We start from the raw sequence: 19,362 nt of genomic DNA, 5'->3' as shown, positions 1-19,362 counted from the left end.
CATCAGCTGCCAGGTGGTCAACGTCTACGGTAGGAGAAGCTGTGACGTGTCTCTGTGAGATCTTTGTCATAAACTATTGCTCTTCGGTGGATGGTGGACAAGTAGTACTGCCTCCTATAAATCCGCACCATCTTCGGCTGAGAGCTGAAGCCGCGAATGAAATTGGTTTTACTGCAGTGTTTTTTTATAATATTTTATTATAAAAAATATTTATAATATTATATATTATTTTTTAATATATATTTATTTTTAAAAAATATTTTATTATTATTATTATTATTATTATTATTTATTTATGACTTCATCGCATCCAACTCCGCATCTTTTCGATGTTCAGCACCACCTGGAGCTCTTCTACACTCCTCGCTCGGCCCCCATGCCTCCTTCGTGCCACCACTCGATCACCCGAGTCTCTTCCACTCTTCTGCACCCCTCCGACGGCCTATGCCTCCTCCGTGCTACCAACTCCACCTCTCCAACGCCTCCGATGACCTGCATCACCAACCTCCTCCGATTCCGTGTGCGCCACCTCTAGCATCTGCCGCTGCTCTGTGGGTCCCCAACCCCCCTCCCCCCACCCTCAGTGGCCCAAGCCCTCTTTGCTCTCGATTCCATGCCTCCCTCCCTCCGACATCTGCCACCACTCTGTGCCCCCCCACCTCCGACAGCCCGTGCCCCCTTTGCTCTCAATTTGCATCCCCTCCCTCCACCCCCGACAGCCCGCACCTCCTCTGCTCTCAGTCCTATGCCCCCCCCAACGTCTGCCCCCATTCTATGCCGCCCCAACCTCCCGAGCCTCTTCCACTCCTCTGCACGCGTTCCCAGCAGCCGCGCCTCCTCCACGCCACCAACTCCCCCAGCGGCCTGCCCTTCTTCACTCTTGATTACATGCCCCATCTCAGGCATTCGCTGTCACTATGCGCCCCACCAACCCCCACCCTCTTCTCCATGCTGTCGTCATCCCCCAACCTCCGGCGCCTGCGAATCCACTGTGTTCATCTCCCTCCTGTGGTAAATAAAATGAAAAGATTGTTTGAAAAAAAAATCAATTTGATTATGATATAAAATAATTTTTAATTTTTAAAATATTTATCGCATCAATCATACATATAAGTATTTCATCGGACTAAAATCTGAATCATCCATATTTAATCTGATGATTATAAATAAATTAAAAATTAAAATATTTTTGAAGTAGTAAAATCCAAATGAAATCAGGATGAATTGGGTTTGTAAACAGAGCAGCCATATCTTCTCACGCATCTAATTCATGGTCAGAATAAAAATCGGAATCAGAAATGATTGATATACTAAATAAAAAGTAGGGATTGAATTTGATAATGAGAATATAATTTTTTTTATTTAAATAATTAGAATAAGAGTCACTTATTTTTTTTCTATTTTATTATCTAATTTCTTCCAATCAAACATATCTCTAATTCAATCATCCACTGATCATAGATAATTACAATTAATGTGATCCATTTATGCTGTGTCCTGTCTTTGTTAAATCGCACAAATAATATTGATTGATGCAAGAATGGAAGTTGATGGATCGAGCCGGACCCGAGCTAAGAGGATCTACAGTATTTAGAGAGATTAACGAAGTGCAACTTGTTTGTCTAGCAAGGCATTGTTCTAATTTGACATTGAACCAAGCCCAAGCTGTTAGTGAATCGTTCAGTTCATGTTTCTCACTACACGACCCCATATAGAAATTATATTGGCATCAAGTGCACGGTAAATCCAGCCGTCCTCCATTTTGTGTCAACTTCCAATTTCTGGTGCAGATTTCCTGGTCTTCATATTTACTTTTCGGCTTGTTCAATTCTGCTTCATATTAATTTCAGCGTGTCACAGCAGGTTTGAGTTTGGTGGACTGTACCTGATGTTTTGAAGTCATTTGCTGCTACTAATTAGACAGGTCAACTGCAATTTTGTGTAAACAAATGCTCACCAGTCTAGATAACCAAGAGCGGCTGTCTTGATGCAAATCCTGATTTGATTTATACAATTAAGGGATAGTTTAGGAAGTGTTTGATTGGAGAGAGTGGATCGGAATGGACGATTCTCATTCCCACTATTTGGTTAGAAAAAATCTCATTCCAATTTCAATTCCAGAGTAGAATGGAAATAGCTCAATCTATATAGAACTCAATCCCTACTCTCCTCTATGGATTCAAATTTTCATTCCAATTCTAATTTCGATTCCGATCATGAACCAAATACTTCGAAGAATTTGACCATTCCGATTCCGATTCCAAAACCATTCCGATTTTTATTCTCATTCTGATTCCGATTGCGAACCAAACATCCCCTTAGTTTACAACTAGAATCGAAATCAGAATCGGAGTAGGAATTAAAATGGATTGGAGTCGAAATTGAAATGGCCAAATCTCCCAAATATTTGATTCATGGCTGGAATCAAAATTAGAATGAAAAATTGAATCATTAGGAGATGTGGGGATTGAGTTTTAGTTAGGTTGAACTATTCTCGTTCCATCGCGAAATCAGAATCGGAATGGAACTCTTTCAAACTAAACAGTTAGAATATGAGTCATCTATTTCCATTCCAATTTCAGACCCCAACTCTCTCCAATCAAACACCTCCAAAATTTATCATTTTGATATAAACCATGCTTGTTCCATGCTTATTGCAACCTATTGCCACGTGGAGGTAAATAGGAATAGTTTAGACAGTTTTGAGCCGCATGTAAGCTCCAATGCCAGCAGCAGAGTCCCTCTCAGCCAGTTACATCAGATCAACAACATCAAAGTCCAGGTGTAATATTTAAACAAGGGATTAATGCATTAAATCATTCTTATCCTTAATATATATATATATATATATATATATATATAAAGGTGCATTATAGGCCATTCCTCTGCTATCAAAAATACTAATGTGTGATAACAGAAAGGCATTCAAAATGCTCCAATTTTAAGAGGTGGTGATCACACAAGTATTAATGCATCGAATTCTATCAAAACTTCATAGTTAAACATATTTGAAAAAGAGTAATTCTAGAATAGGTAACCTCCTGAGAGGTCCTTATGTTGCACGTACCCTTCAAAATTTTCAAGAAAAAAAAAATGCTGTGAACAACACACATATTTTCCTTACAATTTTCCCTTTTTCCTCCGTCTATTTGAGAACTTCAGCACCAATCAAGTCTAAGATGGATTAGGCAAAGTCAAGACAGGGTAAGTAATGCGGGGATAAGCAATGTCAGGTTAGGTGATAAAAGCTAGGCTGGGTTTAGTCCTGAGATTCAACATAGGAATGGTTGTGGCTTTACAAGCAAACAGGGCGGAAGATAAGCCAGTTGGACCTTTAGTAACCTAAAGCTTAGCTTAGCTTATTATCAACAAGGCACCAAAGCTTGGGCTGAGCTTAATTACCAACGATATATGTTTGATATTGATCATTCTCTAATACGAACAAACTTCTTGCGGGCCCAGATGGAGCCTTCACTGACTGTTCTGAGCCCGGGATACTTAAGCTTGGGCTCTTCATCAGTCAATCCTTCAACACGTGGAGGTGTATTAGGGAAATTCTTTGTGCACCGCAGACAATATAGAAAATTCAACGTAGAGTGCACTGCTTTATGTGATTGGTCTATGTAGTCATTACTTTCCAATGCATATTTAATATTTACAGTTTCATTTTTTCATTTAAAAATTTTAGATGATGAAAATATATCTGCTTTTTGAAAAAAATTATGGCATCTTATATTCATATTATGATATCTCATGTGCAGAAAGTTATAATTTTGACACAGGATATCATAATATAGCACAAGATGTCATAATTTTTTCAAAAAATACAAATATTTTTGTTATACAAAATTTTTAAACGAAAAATAAAATTGCAAACATTAAATACACATTGGAAAGCAGTGGCTACGTAAATCAATCACATAAAGCAATGTGCTCTATATTAGATTTTTACACCATCCTCGGTGCATAAAAAATTTCTCAACTATATTTCGGTGCACATGCAATAGCTTGATGTTGATAAATAGTTGATCTGAACTAGTAAACCAAGGATACGTAATATGCACTGCTACAGCATTCTCTAACTTGAGGCTGTTCAATTTGCTGGACCTATCCTAGATCACCGAAACAAATTAGATAATTTTTTTAGCCAATGTTAAGCAAGGTTTAATGTTCAGTTGCTGTCATAAAATCCTAACTCAACAATTGTTATTATGGTAACATATTCAGTGCTAGCGGTGCGTGTGTGTATGTATATATCAACATCATCATCATTTTTTAAGCTAAACATTTGCTTGAAGATTGATGAATCAGGCAATAAAACGCTGCACAGAAAATATTTTAGAAGCATCATATATCATGTACATACCACTAAAAATCATAGCGCGTGTAACAAAATCAAGCCTCCCCCCATCCCAACTCAGGGAAAATGAACATAAATAAATAAATGAAAAAGAAACTATCAAGATCCAACCGAGAACGAAAGAATTCCATCGTCATCACCACCATCATCACAACCGAGGACCGAATCAAAGAATCCACCGAGTTGACTGCGTTGACTCTTTTGTCGCATTGCACCCTAGTACTAGGCCCCTTCGCCGCGGCTCTTCCCCTGGGTTTGACTTCTTTGACCCTCCGGCTCATGAAGCGAGATGACGGTCTCGAAGACCCCAACCAAAGCCAGCACTTTGCTCTTCCTCTTCTCCATGAGCTTGCCCCGCGCCTCCTCTATCACATCATTACTCCTCGGCGCATCCTTCTTCCTCCCCGTCGCTGCCACCTCCGGCCTCGTTAAAGCGACGGCCTCCGGCCTCTTCATCTCGCTCGACCCCATCGTGGTCGCCTTCTCTGCTTCAGCTTCCTCCATCTGTCCATCATCAACCACTGGCTCACTTTTAGGCTCCTCGGAGCTTTCTATAGCAGGCTTTCTTCAGGCTCCTTGGGGCTCTCCCTATCTTCATCGGCTTTGTTTCCATCATCACCAGCTCCTTCATCGTTCGTAGAAGCATTCTCGATGATCTCCAATTTCGGGGAAGTTGGCTCATGTTGATCTGTTTGAGAAGCAGAGTCAGGGGTATCTTCCGTAATATTCGGTTCGGAGGAGTCAATGAGGCCGAGCTCATCAGAAGCATCATCTTTTACTTCTGGGATGTCGACCACTTCTCTCTTTTCCACCTGGATTCCTGGCTCTCCTTCTTGCTCGGGCTTTATCGCCGGCAGTGCTTCAGTTGTGCTGGGAGTAGGAATCCCAGTAACCTTTCTTGCATCAGCTCCTAACCTCTTTTCCCTTACCAATGGTTGAGTTTTTGCACTCTTAAGAGGCTTCGATGCTTTATCTAATTCTGCTTTTGAAGAGATGGCAGCACCAGGCAAGGAGGATGAAGCCTCAACTTTTTTCCTGTTTGGTGTGGTACTCTTCGAGACGGGCCCGACAGAGATGTGGGCTTCTCAGTGGGGTTTCCTGCGGGGACGCGTCTTCCGGCCGTGGCATCGGAAGTGGGATGGCTTCTGGCTCTGGAAATGCCAGTAGTGGTGCTCTTACTCGCCGTAGGCTTGCAATGGAGTTCTCGATCAAGGGAACCAGGGACTGATGGTCGTGTGGTTCGTCGCCAGTGGAGGGTGTCCGTGTGACGGGGGACCGAAGAGACCGAGCTGCTCCTCTCTTTTAGGTGAGCATTTTCCCTTGGTCTTGATGTAGCCATGGGCTAGCTGAATGCCAACTTGAACAAGGGAATGCAGGTTAGTGTGTTAGAGATAGGTGACTTGCTATACATATCGAGTGAGAAATTATAACAAAATTATCAAGCTTAATAAAACTCAATGATTAGGAATGACATATCGATTTGCTTGTCTACGTTTTGTATGGTATTAACAGACTCCTCACATTATCTTCCCCGTTCCAGGTTTCTATGCAGCATGTTTTTTTATGTTTTTGTTTCTCAGTCTCTCTCAGTCATCCTCTTTTCCCTTCTAAAAGATCTATCATGCCTAATTTCATGAATTAGGTAGGACCATCCTAGAATTTTTTTGTTGGAAAAATAATGATAAGAAAAATTTTTGATTGAACAGGTGTAAGATGTTTGTAGCTAATTGTTTTTCACAAATCTCATAAAATTATGCAATGTCTGTCTGTTGAGCAAATGAAAGACTATTCGTGTACTTGACCTAGAGTAGACTCTTAATTATGTGAAGATTATTAACAAGTATAATTGACATCAAAACTTCGAGCTAAATGAGAATCCAACCTCCTGAACTTGTGGCTATATTCAAATTAAGAGATCTTATATTAACTCCAAAAAGTTAAAAAACACAACAGCAGTATTATTGAAGAGGATAAAACCATGGTAGACAGATTTGTGGATACCGTGGTTATTGAAGATTTGCATGCATCGATGAGACAAGATCCCTAAAGAAAACATGAGAAATGGAAGAAAGAGAAGTAGAACGAATCTAGGATGTTACTGCAAGGAACAAATTACCTTGATCGGAGGAATAAAAATATCACTCTCAATAAAATCAAGATGATGTCTGCACTTGCTTGAAGATGTTTCTAGATCCAGATGGACGAGGATTCGATCGGAAAGATGGAGACTGACAAGAAGGTTTATCTCATTTTTGTGCAATGGGACTCATGGCTTTTGAGAAGGGGTGCAAGGGAGAGAAATGTGGGTTATCAGGTCGATGCTGCAAGTGTGGAGGAATGGACCAGGTCAAACTAAGGGTGGTTGGGAGCTACCGGAGTATGGGCTAATTATGGAGGTGTTGGCGTCAGTATATGGCAAAAATCAGTGCTAACACACACCAACCTCCACTACCAATCCTAAAAAAATTATATTTGAGGTTCCAAAGATTTTGCTTTTCCAGACAGGTTTGTGGTTCTTCACCCGTAAACAGGGTTAATCCCAGATTCCAGGGTTATGGTGATGGTCGATGCTGGCCTAGCATTTTCCAAACGAGCAGTGCTACACAAATACGAAAATCCTAGAAGATAAGCTAAAATGATGTTTTAATTCCACATTCCAGGGTTATGGTGATGGTCGATGCTGGCCTAGCATTTTCCAAACGAGCAGCGCTACACAAATACGAAAATCTTAGGAGATAAGCTAAAATAATTTTTTTTTTTACTAAAAAAAAAAAAAGGAGAGATGGACGTATCTATCTCCTTTAGGCATGACCATAAAGTCCCAATCTTCACTGGAGAATATTTGATTCAAGATCGAATTTGGATGAATAGACGGCCTCTTCCCCACCATATGAGCGAATTCAATAGGTGAGTATGTCATCCTAGTACTATCGAGGATCAACGGATCAGTTATCATTTTCAGACGTCATGCCCAGACCGTCAGAATACACTCCATCTTTTTTTAAAGATAATGAATATCTATCATTTGATGCATTATAGATGATCACTTGGAGAATTAGTAGAAAAGTTGCATATTCATTTTGTGTGATCAAGACTCTATCAATAAAATGAAGTTAGGTTGTCGACTAAGTTTAGCTTAAATTGCTATCATTTTTAAGGGTACATTTGATTCGCAACTAGAATCAATATTACAATTAGAATCAGAATAAATTAAAATATCAATTGAAATTGTTATAACTTTCGATTCGATATGTTACGTCCGTGACCCAAATTAGAATTAAAATAGAATTTGAATGTTAAGAAAGGATAGAAATTAAGTTTTGAAGAATTTGAATATCTTTGTTTTTCTTTTTATAATGAGACTCCTTCTAATGAAATGGCTGAAATGAAAATTACCCCGCACCAATATTTTCTAGCCACATACAATCCACTTCTTATTTGATTGGATGACATTGGATCAAGTTAGATAAGCATTTTTGCATAACATGGATCCCAGACCATTATAAACCTTTCTTTTTTCAAAAACAAATGATTCTATCATTAAAGCAGCCATCGGAATATAGGAATATCATGACAAACTTCTAATTTCATGTTTTTCCTAGGATTACTTTTGAATTTTTTAAGAACACTCTTGTTCATCATACGGCAAACACAGTTCTTAATGGAATTGGTGCGTGAAACTCGAAGTTGGCGGTGGAAATAATGTTTGCACTATACAACATATGCAACTTGCATCCAACGGTTTGTTGATTGATCGAGCGATTGAAAAATAATATATTTTTACTAAACAATGGCTATTGCTTGTTCCTAGAATCTAGCTGTTGATTGATCGAAAGGTTGAAAATAATATATTTTTACTAAACAACGGTTAGAGAAATTTTTTATGCACCACGAATAGTATAGAAAATTCAATATGGAGCATATCATCTTGTCCAATTGATTCATATAATCATTATTTTTCAACATGCATTTAATACTTGCAGATCGATTTTTTTTGTTTAAAAATTTTATATAAAAAAATATATTTATTTTTTAAAAAAAATTATGATATTATACGGTATATTATAGTCATAATATGGTCCAAAATATTATAATGTAGAAGAAATATTTTTATCTAATTATTTTTAACGAATATTTAATACCTGGAGATTGAATGATGAAATATTTTTATTTTTTTAAAAAAATTATAAAATTTTGTACATATTATGATATTCTGTGAATAAAAATTATAATTTTTTAAAATAAAATAATATAATTTTATTAAAAAATAAAAATATTTTTATTATATAAAATTTTTAAATAAAAATATTAATTTAAATATTAAATATATATTAAATAATAATAATTATATAAATTAATCAAATAATAATGATGCGTTCTATGTCAAATTTTTTAAGCTGTCCGTGATGTACAAAGAATTTGCCCAACGGCTATTGCTTATTCCCGGAATCTAGCCAACCACGAAACAAACTACGGGCCTCCATTGCCGTGATAGTGACCCTTTTTTTAACCAAAAAGAAAAAAAAAATCTCATTATCTTACTCGAATCCGTATCAACCTTTTAATTATTACATAAGTTACGAAGTCACCAGCACCACATCATCACGGGCCAACAACTCCCCGCCGCGGAGTCACCATCCACCGTCTATTTTATGATTGCGTCACGTACAATAAAATCCAGCATTCTTTCATCCGAAGAAACCGCTAATTTCTACGCCGCCACATAATATAGTCACCTTATATAAGATTTTATGCGGGCCTCCGTATCGTATAACTAATGCAAATTGCAAAGGGAACACGGCGTTTGGTTTTCCGGCGAGAAGAGACGTTTTGGATGGATCGGGGCTGGGGCCGTCCGCTGGAATTTCCCGGAATTGCCGTTCGGAGTTAAATGCGTGCGCCCCAGGCCAGCTCGGGATTCCCGGAATAGGCCCAGTCGCCATGGCAGCAGCAGGAGGAGGAGGAGAGGGGAGCTCGAGAATCAACAACAGGGTGGTGGTGGTGGGCGGAGGAGTTGCTGGTGCGCTCCTCGCCAAGAACATGCAGTTCCACGCCGATGTTGTCCTCATCGACCCGTAAGATTCATTTCCTTTCCTTCTCTTCGTGAAATCAATCAATCTGATGGCCTTCTTCATAATTTTGGTTGCGTTTTCCTTGTGGTGTTCATCTGGGGAAACATGGGTATGGATGATTAGGTCGTGTTAGTTGGAAAAATCTCGTTTTTATGGGGAACTGGGGTTTGGTTTACTTTTTAGCTGTTACACTGTTCGAGAATCGATATTTACTCTGGTTCTTCTATGCTTTTGATGGTGATGAATCTGAAGTAGATTTGGCTTTTGACGATTTTAGTGAGAAAAATAGTAGTGTACGATGTGGCAGCTTGAGATTTGGGCATGACGTTTATTCTTCTGTGCTAGAAATCTCTTGTTCACCTTTTTCTCCCACATACTCAATCTCCAAGTTAAAACAATGGATAAAAGGTTGATAAAATATGCAGTCTTGAGACGGGTCTAAGGGTGCAGCAAATGGAATTTGGAAGCCTTCTCTGTGTAAAATTGGTGAATTTGTACTGACTATTATTTATGCGTTTAGTTTAAACTGCTTCATACACTTGTTTTATGTGCACTGGTTACTGATATTTTAAGTGGTGATGGCTCTTCAGTGCCTATTACTTGCAGATGAAAATGTGGTTGATGTGACTAAGAAAGGGTTGAGCAGATATATAGAATTATTAAACCAATATCTGTGGAACAAACAATTGAAATGTCAAAGAGAACTGCGGTGATTTTTAGTGAGAATATGGGAGCACGTGATTATTTAGTTAAAGTGTAAAGGGTCCAAGGATTCTATATCACCTTTGCTAGCTCGAATTTAACTGGTGATAAAGAGACTGATTTCTTTTTTTGACGGAAAAAGGAGGTAGCTGGAAATGCTACACCCTGTTTATTCAAAAAAAAAGAAAAAAACAGAGCAAGAATATACAAAGTACAGAGATCGGAGGCTTATAGAAGATCAGGCCCTTCTAGAGTTTACAGTATTGTTCCAGTTACAAAATATCTGAGATTATCTTTTCCACCAAGACATGTGGAAAAGGCTACAATCTTTGATAAAAAGATTGATTTCAATAAGATGAAAGCAGGGTTGATGTGGAGATGCACCCCTCAAGTATTAATTTTTTCTCACATCTCATATTGGCCAACTTAAGATTATACTGATCTATTATTGTACATGGTTTATCATTTAAACTAAAATGCTAGATGGTACAGTGGATTTGTAAACATATGATATGTGATGAAGAATTAAAGGTGGCAACTAAAGGAGTTTGACGTGCCATGACAAATTTAAAGCTGTGTACTAATTGTTGCACTCAAGGTTCCCTCTGTGTGACTGCTTTCTTAGGAATTCTAAAGTCTAATGCAAGATGTTGACGCTGTCATAACTATGAATGCAAAAACAATGTTGTGCCATGTTATCATTTGCATGTATTTTCAAAAATGCTGATGCCTTAAAAGTTAAAACTGATATGCCTGCGAGATGACAGTTCTTTTTCTCAAGTCTACTGTTTCTTAGTTGTGAGGAGTATAATCTTAGAGGTATCATATCCTACCAACTTAGTATTAGTCTGTTCAGTTTTCACTTTTTAATATACCTTTTCTTATTTTGATCAGGAAGGAATATTTTGAGATCACCTGGGCACAACTGAGATCGATGGTTGAGCCATCATTTGCTGAGAGATCAGTAATTAACCACACTGATTACCTTACCAATGGGAGAATTATTGCATCCTCTGCAGTCAATGTTACTGAAGCAAAGGTCTTGACAGCAAATGGCCATTCTGTTGCATATGATTATCTTGTCATAGCTACGGGTCATGCAGATTCTACTCCGAGAAACCGAAAGGACAGGCTTGAACAGTTTCAACAAGGCATGTAGAGAGAGCACTTTCCTAACATTTTTCTATAATTTATATATTTCATATTGTCTATGAGGACACTCCTGATTGGGTATTTCATTTTTAATTGGGGCATGCTTTACATCGTTATATATTGGTTCTGTTTGACGAAGAACTACTTTTTGCATCATTTCTCATGATGAGGAAACTTCAAACGCTCTTATTTTTAACTTTTCCTTTATCAGTATTAATTGTTATTGACTAGTTATATATATATTTTTTGATATAAATAGAGATACCCTATTATACTCTTGTTTAACTGTGAATCAACTTAGCAAAATTGCTAATTCCTGGGATTTGGTTGCATATAGCTGGATGAAGCATTTGTATAGCATATGCTTTATCTCAAAGTCATCACCAATAATTCGTTCGTGTGAATTTAACTTTTTCCTTATCAGTTAGATGTTACTGGTGGCATCTTCCTTGTTTTATTTAAGCCGAGTATCACTATTTAACCTGTGATGATTGCAAAATTTTGTGCTGGGCATATCATTTTCTTATTCTTTATTAAATTAACCAAATTGTATTAAACACTGATGTCCATTTATTTATCCATTTTCTCTCTCTGTTCAACAGCATGTATTTCTGTTTGCATTCATTATACATGTGCTATATAGTCACTAATTTCTAGGGCTTCTGTTTTGTGATGCATGTTATAGGATGAATTATACCTGATGGGATGTTAGTTACTGCTAGTTACCTGTTAACCGTTTAACTTTTATTTCATTCAGCATGTCCTTGAAACTTATATTACTCATGTCAAATCCATTGGCACATCTTTAACCAATTACTTGATGCCTTCAAACATTTCAAGCCTTTAATGCAGAAAAATAAAATGAGTATTTTTAATATGGGTGCAACCAACCAGAAAATGACCAGTTGAAACTACCAACGACTAGATTCACTTTCTGTTGACTCTGCAAGTGGCAAATCCTGAGGCCAAAGGACTTGTTTGTTAGGAAGAGGAATCAAAAGAACAAATGTGGCTGATTAGATTTGTAGCAGTTGATGTTTTCTAGCTACTCTGAACACTTGAAGAAATCTGATAACAAAGAACCAAGAAGTGATCCACATTTGTCTCATCTTAATGACAAGCATTATAGTAGCTCAAAAGGTTGACATTTGTCTTGCCACATTTTCCAAGAATATGACTCTAATATGGTTTGCCCCAAAGTTTTTACCTTACAAGGGTTAATTAGACCTCATACCTTGTTTGCATGTTTATATCTCAGACCGCAGAAAGGCCAAAAATAAAGCTAACGCATGACATTACCAAGTACTCCGAAATAAAGATAGCCCATGACATTACTAAATACTCACCCACTCACACTTAAGACTCCATCCAATTCCTTATCTGGTCATTTATCTCTTGCAAGTACTCCTAGCAACACAGCAACTTCTCTATCTTAAAGTTATTAAAAAAAAAACTGCCAATCTCATACCATTTATTCTTCTTTTCAATCTTGATCATGCAAATATTGTTGGAATCGACTTCCATAAGACTTCACCCAAGTTATTTTGTATATATTGTGACATTACTGTAGAATGCATACTCTGGTCCACCATCTGTGGGAACGATGATTAATCTCACTTATCTTATTGATGACTATAACATTTTCCATATTTAGATAGCCAGAAGATAAAATCTTCACGTTCTGTTCTAATCATTGGTGGTGGTCCAACTGGTGTTGAACTTGCTGGAGAAATTGCAGTGGACTATCCAGAGAAAAAGGTGACTCTGGTCCATAAAGGATCAAGGTTGCTGGAATTCATAGGACAGAAAGCTTCCAAAAAGGCAATGGACTGGTTGACTTCAAAGAATGTAAAAGTGCTTTTGGGGCAATCAATTGATTTGGACTCAATATCAGAGGCAGATGGAGTGTACACAACATCTGCTGGAGAAAAGATCACAGCTGATTGCCATTTTGTTTGTGTGGCAAAGCGACTGGGTTCATCATGGCTGCAGGAGTCTGTATTAGGGGATAGCTTGGACCAGAAGGGAAGACTGTTGGTTGATGAAAACCTGAGAGTCAGAGGCCATAAGAATATATTTGCTATTGGAGACATTACTGATGTTCCTGTAAGTCTGACTTTTGAGTTATCTCGTGTGCTGAACATGTCTTATTATCGCTAATAGAATCATCTGCACTTTCAAAGTTGCTTGATATAAAAATCATGATTGCATTCATTGTGAGAATGAGTTGCTTTTCCTTCATTTATGTTCTTTTTAGTTCATAAAAATGGGAATTAAATTTTCTATAAAAAGCATGTAAAACCTCACGTCTATTTTATATAATACATTTTCAATCCTAATGATATCTTTATGCCTTTGTAATATACCTACCTCTTAAAATTATGCCTTTTGGATTTTGTTATACAACAAAACTGAGAGGGTTCGGTCAAAAAAAACAAGAAAAAAACCGAGAGGGTTGTCATATCACAAAGTTCGCTTTCAACAGTTTCTGTCTAGTTTGCAAAGAGGAGTTACAGCTGACAATGAATTGGATGTTTGGGAGACTAAGTTTATAGTGAATTTATGTGTTGGCTTCAGCTTAGTTTGTGTCTTTCCTTTTGTGGATCCCATAAAACCCTCTCTGAATCAAGGTTTTGTTTATCTGGGAGAAAATCATTGATCTTACCCTTTGAGTTGCATGTCCCCTGCACAACAAGCACACTGAATCGCACAGATAGACCAAATGACCGTCTGAGTATGCTTTTCTCTAATGCTTGAACATATAACATTTATTGTAAGTCAAATCCTTAAACAAATATAAATCCAAGATTTAAACTCTTTGAAGGCAGTGACTCCTAGAGTGCATATCATCTGCATTGCTAACAAAATTATTAATTTTTGTTGACCAAATAGAGGCATCGAACATGTTGATCTCAGCATATCTAGAGTCTAACACCCATCATATCATTCACCACTGTTTAGTCTCACTTGTTTTCTGTTTATCCATACTCAATTAAGGCAAGATGCTAAGAGAATTTACACTGCATTTTTAATCCCCGCTCTTGCAAACATTGCCTTCAAGAAACCACAAGAAAGTATTTTTCATTCCCTGTAATTCTGTCTGATTTGAATTTTGTTTTATGGACAGGAAATCAAACAAGGATTCCTTGCACAGAAGCATGCCGTGGTGGTCGTCAAGAACTTGATGCGGTTGATCAAGGGAACTGGTGAGAACAAGCTGGCCACTTACAAGCCTTCTTCTGCTATCGCAATTGTGTCGCTGGGAAGGAAAGAAGCTGTCGCACAGCTGCCATTCACAACAGTCATTGGGTGGTTACCTGGTATAGTCAAGTCCAGGGATCTGTTTGTCAGCAAGACCAGGAAAGAGATGGGGTTGAACCCTCGCAAAGCCTAGAAAAGTATATGTAGCCTTTTTAATGTCATTTTGTCTCTATGGAAGAATGAGCATATGGTTTGGTGTAATAAATTTAATGCTGCACTTTTCTGATTTTGTTATGTACTGAAATCATGGAGAAAAGATTGTGCAGTCATTATATTGACAAGTAATCGTATCTTTGCCATGGATGCTTTGACCTGCCTGGAAGTGAGGTGAACGCAGCTCTAAGAAACCAAGTTACAAGATATTCTTCAGTAGGTGGTTGAGGCCTTGAAACAACTGAAATTTAATGATGTGAGTATTTGGATGGACTTGATGCGAAGGCGTCTTGCGATCTCTCGACAGATTCGATCTTTTAATCATCAAGACAGAGTTTTCCTGTAAATATAGTGCGTAGGCGCGTTTGTAGGGGGAGGGAGCGTGTGGTAACTTTTTCCCTTCCATTCAGTATCCGTGGCTTTGTGGGAGTCGGGAACCTGAATTCTTAACATGTACAAAAAAGTTCTTTGGTATCAATTTATTCTCCTATCATTACGTTTTTTAATGATTGGCGATGTCCTTGCCATTGTTCTCAAAAAAAGAAAAAAGAATTGCATTGCACCACTTCATTTTTGGAATCCATGTAGATTTGTATGATAGGAAAAATAAATATAGTTATAATACAAAAAAATATGCATACAAGAACAAATATTAGAGAAGAAAAAGGAGAAATTCTTAAACTAATTTATGGCACATTTCCTGTAAGCATCTATTTATTCTACCACATGACCTAGGAAACGTACAGACAACAGGTCTTGAATTTCTCTCTGCTTACCATGAATTGAAAATGAAAAAACAAGAAGTTACTGGAGCTCTTATGAATGAGGAGAGTTTGATTATATAAATAAAACTAATACCATCATTCAACCCAACTAGATATAGAAGCATCAATTCATATTCTTAACCTTAGCATCAGAGACTGGTCCCGGGATTATTTATTTATTTTCTTTTCCAGTCCCCCAATCGCGACATAGCTTGTAAAGATTTTTGATTTTTGATTTTTTTTTGGACGGCTGAGATGGGCCGGTGTGATGTCGGTCCAGCTCAGCTGTCTTCCAGCCGTTCAAGATAAGCCTGCCATCACCACACGCAGAAGAACCAATGCGGTTGATACCATGCTTCAGCAATTCTGGACCGCCCAATCCAGTGGCTCACACAATCCGACGGCTCCAGCAAGCCCAATCATACCGCGTGTAGCTTCCGCAAGCCCGCGCTCGGCAACCGGCTACGGTTATACTCCCCCTACAAGAAGGAAGCTGGAGCGAAAACCAAGACAAATAAATGGCGGCCCTCGGCTTTCAGTCCGACCTCCTCTTCCTGTTCCCCTGGCGATCTTTTGTTCTAAACCCTAGCCCCAAGATCCAGGGTAAGAGGAGGAGGCTTGCTCTCTCGATTCCTCCCAGCTGCTCCCGTCGATCTCCCGATCGGCCGCCTCCGGATGGTCCAAAGAAGAGGATCTCGGAGCAGTCCTCATGGGAGTCTAAGGACGCGGACGGGAAGGACTACTTGTACCGGCTCGGGCAGGAGGCCGACAACATGAACACTGCGGTCGGGGCCCGGAAAGGGATCGTCGATGATCTTTTCGTCGGAGAGTTTCTTGGAAAAGATTGTATGGAATCCCTCTTTCTTTTCTTGGAAAGTGGCCATCTTTGTTGCAAGTTTTTTTGGATTTTTTGTTCGGACTGATGTGGATTCGTTTTTGTTTCAGTATGTTCTTTTAATTGTGTTCTTATTGGGTTTGCAGCGGATATTGTTTTCGATTACAGGCAGAAGGTGACGAGGTCGTTTGAGTACCTGGAGGGCGACTATTACATAGCTCCATTTTTCTTGGTGAGTTCTTTCTGTTTAATTTCCTTTTGCTATGATTGGTCTGGTATAATTTAGTTTTTTTTTTTTTTTTCGGTGGTTGTCTTGGAATCAGACAATGTTTGATATTTAACATGTGAAATTAGCCAGGTTGAAGGATTTGATGGTTCGTTTTCAAAATTCCTCGAGTTTCCTCTGTAAAATTCTGATCTTTCTTCGTAATTATTCTTGATTCTTGAAGGCTCAAGCAGCCGCTCTCTTCATGATTTTTGTGTGAGGAATTGGCATTTTTTGGTTTAATTTTGGTTACTCCTGTTAGGGGCTCATGTGTAGATCCTTCCGTGTTGCTATCTTGAAAAAGACCGACATCTCTTCTTGAATATATTTGTTGTTAAACATTGCTGAAAGTTGGGCTACTGGTGCTGGAAGATTGCTAACATACACAGAGCTGCACTTTGAAAGCCACGCTCCCGTGGGTACAATCGATACAGACAGACCATAGCTCCTTGTATACAGGGTGTATGTGGAATACATGGATCATGGTTGTAACTTTAACATCATCCTTCAGACTTCTGACAGATCGTTAGAAGTTTGTAGAGAGTCTTTATGTTTGTTTTCCTTTTTTCTTGAAAGGGAAAAGAAGGGAAGAATTCCCCCTTACTGAGAATCTTGATGTCTATTTCTAATTCACTCAAGTTTTCAGATTATAAACACACGAGGAATTTGTTTGTATTTTTTGAAAAAAGGAATGTAATGCTGCTTCTATGTTTTGATATTCTCCCAGATTGAGGAGAATCATGTCTAATATTCTTTCCTGTACATCATGAGATATTTCTTTCCATTTGTTTTGGCCTCTTTCTTTTAATATTCTTTCTTCTAAACTAGATGATTCACCTTTGTACTTTCTTGATATTTGTTTCACCTTCTAAAAGTTGATCCACAGAATCTGACATAGTATGCTGGTCTATTCTACAGGATAAAATTGGTAAGCTCTATGAAACTTTGCTGCGAATTTGCACGTGATGAATTTCGATGAGGTATCACATATATAAAAAGGAGGAACACCGTCTGTTTTGCCTTATATGATCATGCATAATCTAATATATTTATTTAAAGGGCCTTTTTTGATAAGTTTTCAGAATTAGGTGCTTAAAAATGTTTCTTTGTATGTTTTAGTGATTGGAAACACTTAGTTCATGGAGTTCTATAATAATCTTAATATCTTTGCACTTAAGTCCAACATTTGTATTTTTTTTCAAGTGGGATATTTTCCTTAATGAAATTATGGTTGAAAAGAAGAAAGATGCTAAACTCATGATTTATGTCAAGCGAGATCAACATTAACTTTTAATTCACTATAATTTCATACTCAGTATCAAAGTGTGGAAAGTGGCTAGTGTTTACACATTGAGCTCCCAATATTTTATTTAGTAATCATATAATGAATTAAAAAATTGTATAATTTCTCATATTGTTGATACATGTTAAGCTGAATGTATGCAGATACCCCCAAAATTAGACATTGACAGCTTTTGGCTTTGGAAGTCATTTAGTGCATCAATAACCAAAGCATGACCCTTTTTTTTTTTTTTATTTTTTTGCCTATTTCAACTTAGATTGGATTTCTTTCTTTAAAAAAAAAAAAAGGCTCAAACAAAAGTTTCTTAATGGACAAAACATACTGTATTAATCATATTGAAAAATTAAATTTAGTGTATACAACTTTTCAGAGTCTGGTAACCTTCATCACCTAGATGATTCAAAAATTCCCATCAGCACTGTCACTCTGAAAATGCTTGCATGATGTTTCTACTATAGTTGTTCCATAGGCTCAAAACCATACACTTCAAAATCTTTCTTTGAGGAGTACTTTATTTATTCCAAAGGAACAGATACCTTAAAACACGGGAGTGGTTGTAGCTGTTATTTATAAATGTAGCTGTTATTTATAATACGTGAGTTAAAGAGGTAAATTTTAAATTAAAGTTTGTCATTGCAAGTTTGTTAAATTTATCTCTGAACCATAATGTAGAAAAGCAGTATGATGAATAATGTTATGAAATCAATGTATATCATCTTATATAGTGCTGTATCTGATGATCGTGATACAATTTAATATGTGTTTGATAGAATGCATGTATCTTTAATTTAAATAAGCAAAGAAAAGGGTGTGATGGCTGGTTAGTATCAGCTCTGGGCAGTAATCTGATGAATATTATAAGGTTCTGTTTGATAGTTACAGGCAGTGAAACCTGTCTATCAAAATTCATTCTAATACAGTTGTTCATATGTGACATTTTTGACCCTGTAAACTATTTATTCATGTGATAGGAAAAGGTAAATTATACTGAAAAGATAGCTGCCTCATCAATCCATATGAAAGTTTGATGGGGTTATGAGTGTTTTTCCTTGAAAGTAGCAAACTAATAATATTTTCTGACCGTGAACTTTTGTATTTGACAGTGATTCATCAACTTTCATCATCTTTGAGATATTTACCTTCTTAATTTGTTGTAAGATGGAATATTTGGCCAAAAAATAAAACAATTAAACTTTGTCTTTATCCTGAATATCTGTAATGATGGTATGGAGATTGAAGCATGATGAGCAATGTTGGATGAGGTACAATACTACAATCAGAATCCAGTATACACTATTGCAATGGGCCATACCCCTCCCATGTGGTATATCAGTATAATTAATAGACAGTCTGATTGCTTGCAGTATGAATATCACTCTATTTATAATAAATGTAGGATTGCTGATGGACATGGTAGGAAGATGACATGGGAAAATGTAGAGCTGATGGCAACTACCATGTTAGGAAGATGACATGGGAAAAATGAATTGAAATC

At 37.5% G+C, this 19,362-nt stretch overlaps 2 protein-coding genes and 1 pseudogene across 3 annotated transcripts in view; 2 read left to right on the top strand and 1 right to left on the bottom strand.

Moving 5' to 3' along the window:
* Nucleotides 1-4,417: 4,417 nt before the first annotated feature.
* Nucleotides 4,418-6,697, bottom strand: LOC140851062 (uncharacterized; annotated as a pseudogene).
* A 2,455-nt stretch (nt 6,698-9,152) lies between these two features.
* On the top strand, nt 9,153-14,832 carry LOC105050817 (uncharacterized). 2 transcript variants are annotated; one of them, XM_073242641.1, is made up of 4 exons: nt 9,153-9,435; nt 11,029-11,289; nt 12,945-13,392; nt 14,414-14,832. In XM_073242641.1, the coding sequence occupies exons 1-4, from the start codon at nt 9,302-9,304 to the stop codon at nt 14,678-14,680; spliced, it is 1,110 nt and encodes a 369-aa protein (XP_073098742.1). In that variant the 5' UTR covers nt 9,153-9,301; the 3' UTR covers nt 14,681-14,832. The 2 variants fall into 2 exon arrangements, with proteins under 2 accessions (XP_073098742.1, XP_010929290.1); XM_010930988.3 differs by having other exon boundaries at nt 9,155-9,435; nt 11,029-11,285; nt 12,941-13,392.
* A 1,094-nt stretch (nt 14,833-15,926) lies between these two features.
* Nucleotides 15,927-19,362, top strand: part of LOC140859635 (ribulose bisphosphate carboxylase/oxygenase activase 2, chloroplastic-like) — a 36,371-nt gene continuing 32,935 nt past the window's right edge. Inside the window, exons 1-3 of the mRNA XM_073261598.1 lie at nt 15,927-16,310; nt 16,446-16,531; nt 17,483-17,492. Coding sequence (XP_073117699.1) covers nt 15,983-16,310; nt 16,446-16,531; nt 17,483-17,492 — 424 coding nt within the window. The 5' untranslated portion in view covers nt 15,927-15,982. The remainder of the gene's footprint in view (nt 16,311-16,445; nt 16,532-17,482; nt 17,493-19,362) is intronic.

This window comes from Elaeis guineensis, chromosome 8, assembly GCF_000442705.2.
Source record: "Elaeis guineensis isolate ETL-2024a chromosome 8, EG11, whole genome shotgun sequence".
In the NCBI taxonomy this organism is placed as follows: Eukaryota; Viridiplantae; Streptophyta; class Magnoliopsida; order Arecales; family Arecaceae; genus Elaeis; species Elaeis guineensis.
Note: the sequence above shows the minus strand (reverse complement) of the source record. Positions and strands in the feature narration are given on the sequence as shown.

Coding starts and splice junctions, on each gene's coding strand:
- LOC105050817 (XM_073242641.1), top strand. CDS start 9,302: ATGGCAGCAGCAGGAGGAGGAGGAGAGGGGAGCTCGAGAATCAACAAC. Junction 9,436..11,028: donor GATGTTGTCCTCATCGACCC/GTAAGATTCATT, acceptor TATTTTGATCAG/GAAGGAATATTTTGAGATCA. Junction 11,290..12,944: donor GAACAGTTTCAACAAGGCAT/GTAGAGAGAGCA, acceptor ATATTTAGATAG/CCAGAAGATAAAATCTTCAC.